Source organism: Lactuca sativa, chromosome 1, assembly GCF_002870075.4.
Source record: "Lactuca sativa cultivar Salinas chromosome 1, Lsat_Salinas_v11, whole genome shotgun sequence".
In the NCBI taxonomy this organism is placed as follows: domain Eukaryota; kingdom Viridiplantae; phylum Streptophyta; class Magnoliopsida; order Asterales; family Asteraceae; genus Lactuca; species Lactuca sativa.
This window is the reverse complement of record NC_056623.2, coordinates 94301367-94305096: the sequence shown is the minus strand read 5'-3', so window position 1 is coordinate 94305096 and position 3730 is coordinate 94301367. Positions and strand designations below refer to the sequence as shown.

Genomic DNA, 3730 nt, shown 5'->3' with positions numbered 1-3730 from the left:
CAAAACAAAACCAACGCCAAAAGTTGTCTGTTTAATTAACTTTAGCAAATCTCACAGAATTTTTAATAACAAAAGAACTAGGAAACATTTGAGACCGGTGGTTAACCTTTGTGACCTGTGATTAACCTTTATGACCGGTGGTTAACCGGTAGTAGCAGGTAAAACACTAAAACAAACCAGTATATAAGCAGCTCATTTGCTTGCGATATATGCATACCAACTTACACCTCCCTCTCCCCTATCTCCGCCTACCTCCGCCATCTTATCAATCAAAACTCAACCATGCCAATCCGTTCAATCGCTTTTGGCCGATATGATGAGTTTAAGCACCCGGATACCATAAAGGCCGGGGTGGCGGAGTTCATCTCCACCTTCATCTTCGTCTTTGCAGGCACAGGTTCCGGCTTAGCTTTCAGCAAGCTAACCAACGATGGTCCTGCCACCCCTACTGGTCTTATGGTAGCAGCTATTGCCCATGCTTTTGCCCTGTTCGTGGCTGTCTCCATCAGTGCGAATATCTCCGGTGGACATGTGAACCCCGCCGTCACCCTCGGTGCCTTTGTTGGTGGTAATATCACTTTCCTCCGTGGTCTTGTTTACATACTTGGTCAGGTGCTGGGGTCCATTGTCGCTTGCTTACTACTCGAGTTTGTCACCAATGGCATGGTGAGAATCTAATTGATTTTTTTTTTCTTTCAATATATTATAATATAGCTAGCTATACGTTTGCATGATAATGAATTCATCATGGTTATACAATGTCTTTAACTTTTTTTTTTTTTATCATACTTAGTTTATTTACTCAATTAGACCACTATATCAATAATATTTCCTTATAATATTTAATATAACAACTATTTTTAAAATTAACAAGTAGATAAAAACAATGACAATAGGCCATCTAGCTAGCAAACCACCATCGCTAATGTTTGAAATGTATATTTTTCAACTTTAAGATTACCTCCTACTCAAAATATTAAAATTAATATTTACTTTAAAATGCCACTTTAAAAGTATATTTCAAATTACAAGTTTTTTTAATTGGACTTGAAACGGTAAATATCATTCTTTTGCAGTCTGTAGAAGAGTTTACATTTGATGAAGGAGTCGGGTTCTGGAACGCTTTTGTATTTGAGATCGTGATGACATTCGGACTCGTTTACACAGTTTACGCAACCGCAATAGATCCCAAGAGGGGTAATTTGGGAACAACGGCACCAATTGCCATTGGGTTTATTGTTGGAGCAAATATCTTGGCGGGCGGGGCGTTCACCGGAGCATCCATGAACCCGGCTTTGTCAATTGGCCGGGTTTTGGTGAGCTGGAACATTACCTTGCCCAACCACTTGGTGTTTTGGACTGCACCTTTGATCGGTGGTGCTATTGCTGGGTTTGTTTATGACTTCCTTTTCATGAACCAAACCCATGACCATTTGCCCACAAGTACCTAAATGTTTTAGAACAATACTTGTTAAAATTAAGTTTTATGTTTTTTCAAAAATTGTTTTCTTATCTGTTCATCTCCTTCCGGTTTGTAATTTGTGGATATTGGATTGTGAACGACCCAATGTGTCCTTGTTGTTTTGTAAAGATCCATGGATTGTGTTTAAACTTTATGTTACTTTTCATATTCTTATATTTATCCTTTGGGTAATTTTATCCATTATTTGAATGAAATGATGTTAATTTTAATGTTATTCAAGTATGTGAAACTTGTTTTAGACTAGTTCAAACACAGCTATTTTGAAGTACCGGAACGAATCTATTCTCACTGAACTTTTATCAAATGTATGTCATTATTTTCGCAACTTGCTATTTTTGTGGGATTTAGGGTTTTAGTTTAACCTTCATATTTGACAAATATTTATTAACCAATTTTTCTATTATAATCCTTATACTAATAAAAGAATAGTTTTTTTGCCATATGTCATCATATTAAACATTTTAATTAATGTGTTACCACTTGTCAATCTATTAGTTTTCCATTTTAAATTTATTACCTCCTCATTAATCATTAATATGATTCTATTTTAAATTTTAAATTTTAAATTATTCTTTTCATTAATTCACAAATAAAAAATTCTAATATATATTAAAAATTAATTTTATATATTTATTTGAATCAATGATTATAATTTCACATAACTAATAAAAATATCTTTTAAATTAATAATTTATTTAAAATAATTTTGAGTTTTTACTATAAAAGTTTGATTAATTTTATAATCGTGGTTCCCATGGGTTATAAATTAGTAAAAGAATAGTTTTAATCTTTCTTTCATGTCTTCCTATTAGGCTTCATAATTCATACATATTTTATTTTACTTTTGTCATCTGTGACCGTATTAGGTTTCTTAATTAATGTATGTCACTTATCAACCTATTAATTCTTAATTTTAAATTTTAAATTTTAAATTTGTCACTCTAATTACATTAAAATTAAAATTAAAACAAAATTAATACAAATTATAAGGTGATATAATTTCACATGTTTATTTAAATTAAGAATTATAATTTTATATAACTAAAAAGATATCTCATAATTAATGATTTATTTAAAATAATTGATTAATAATTTTGAATTCTCACTATATAAAAATTTAATTAATTTTGTAACCGTGTTTCCCATAGATTATAAACTACTCACTATATGATATACATAAGAAATAAAGAAATAAGTAGTTACAAATCAACTGGATGTCTCTTTGATAATTTGGTGGCAATGATCTACATTTTTTTGTGCGTGCTGCAGTATATGATTCACTACAGATTTTGTGTATGCATGTTGCACTATGATTCACCGCTATGTAAATTACTTTACTTGTTAACATACATATATAAAAAGCACCAATATAGCATACATACTCTTTTTACAGCAAGATTAAAATGTTTTTTTACCTTGGAAATAAAAGGGCTTGATAATGATTTTACAATTTTGTAGACTGCAATATGGTGTTCGGCAGTTGGGTCTGTGGTCTTATGAACCTTACGTAGTTAAATACATGAAAGTCAAATTTTCATTGAATTGTTCAATAATCACAAAAGTCAACGACATTGATTTTGACCACTAAGAAATTTTATTAAACTAAAACATCAACAAAAAGAGAGAATATGAATTTTGACCTTTACCGCTGATAGTGTGCTAAGAAGGTGAGTGCCGGTGGTCTTGAAAGAGTGTCTAAACTGTGCCATTATTTCAATCCAACTTGCATTGCCATCCCAAATGAACGTACTTTCAAATAAATCAAATGAAGCTTATTAAAAAAAAAGTGTTCAATTATATGATGTTTTTTTTTTTTATTTTTATTTCCGTTCACAATGAAGCAATATCTCCCCAAAGCATTCACTTCAACAACGTGTTAGGGTTATTTTAGCACAATAGAACTCAATTAATTTCACCAACATCAACATACATTGCATTTGCGATGTCCCCTATGTGTCAGCCGTCATCAATCGTTCCAACCAGATTTTGCAAGCATCACACTGGGAAACGATGACGAACTAGAAGATTGGCAAGGGAGAATAGGAAGGAATCAATTGTATCGTTGGAATGTAACACCTGTTCCTCATGTATATTTCTTTATGATGTTAAAGCTTATAATTTTTGAGAAATAAAAGTCTACGCAGGGCGTAATTCATTAAACTCATGCGGGGATCTTGTGCCCTAAGCAGGGCGAAACCTCGGTTACGCAAAGCGTAGTGGCGCAAAGTGCAAACCCTAATTTATTGG

General features: G+C 32.2%; 1 protein-coding gene across 1 annotated transcript; it reads left to right on the top strand.

Moving 5' to 3' along the window:
• The first annotated feature begins 204 nt into the window (after positions 1-204).
• LOC111885912 (probable aquaporin TIP-type) lies at positions 205-1692 on the top strand. Its single transcript, XM_023882148.3, has 2 exons — positions 205-666; positions 1077-1692. Exons 1-2 carry the CDS (start codon positions 283-285, stop codon positions 1449-1451), a joined length of 759 nt encoding a protein of 252 aa, XP_023737916.1. The 5' UTR covers positions 205-282; the 3' UTR covers positions 1452-1692.
• Positions 1693-3730: the final 2038 nt, after the last annotated feature.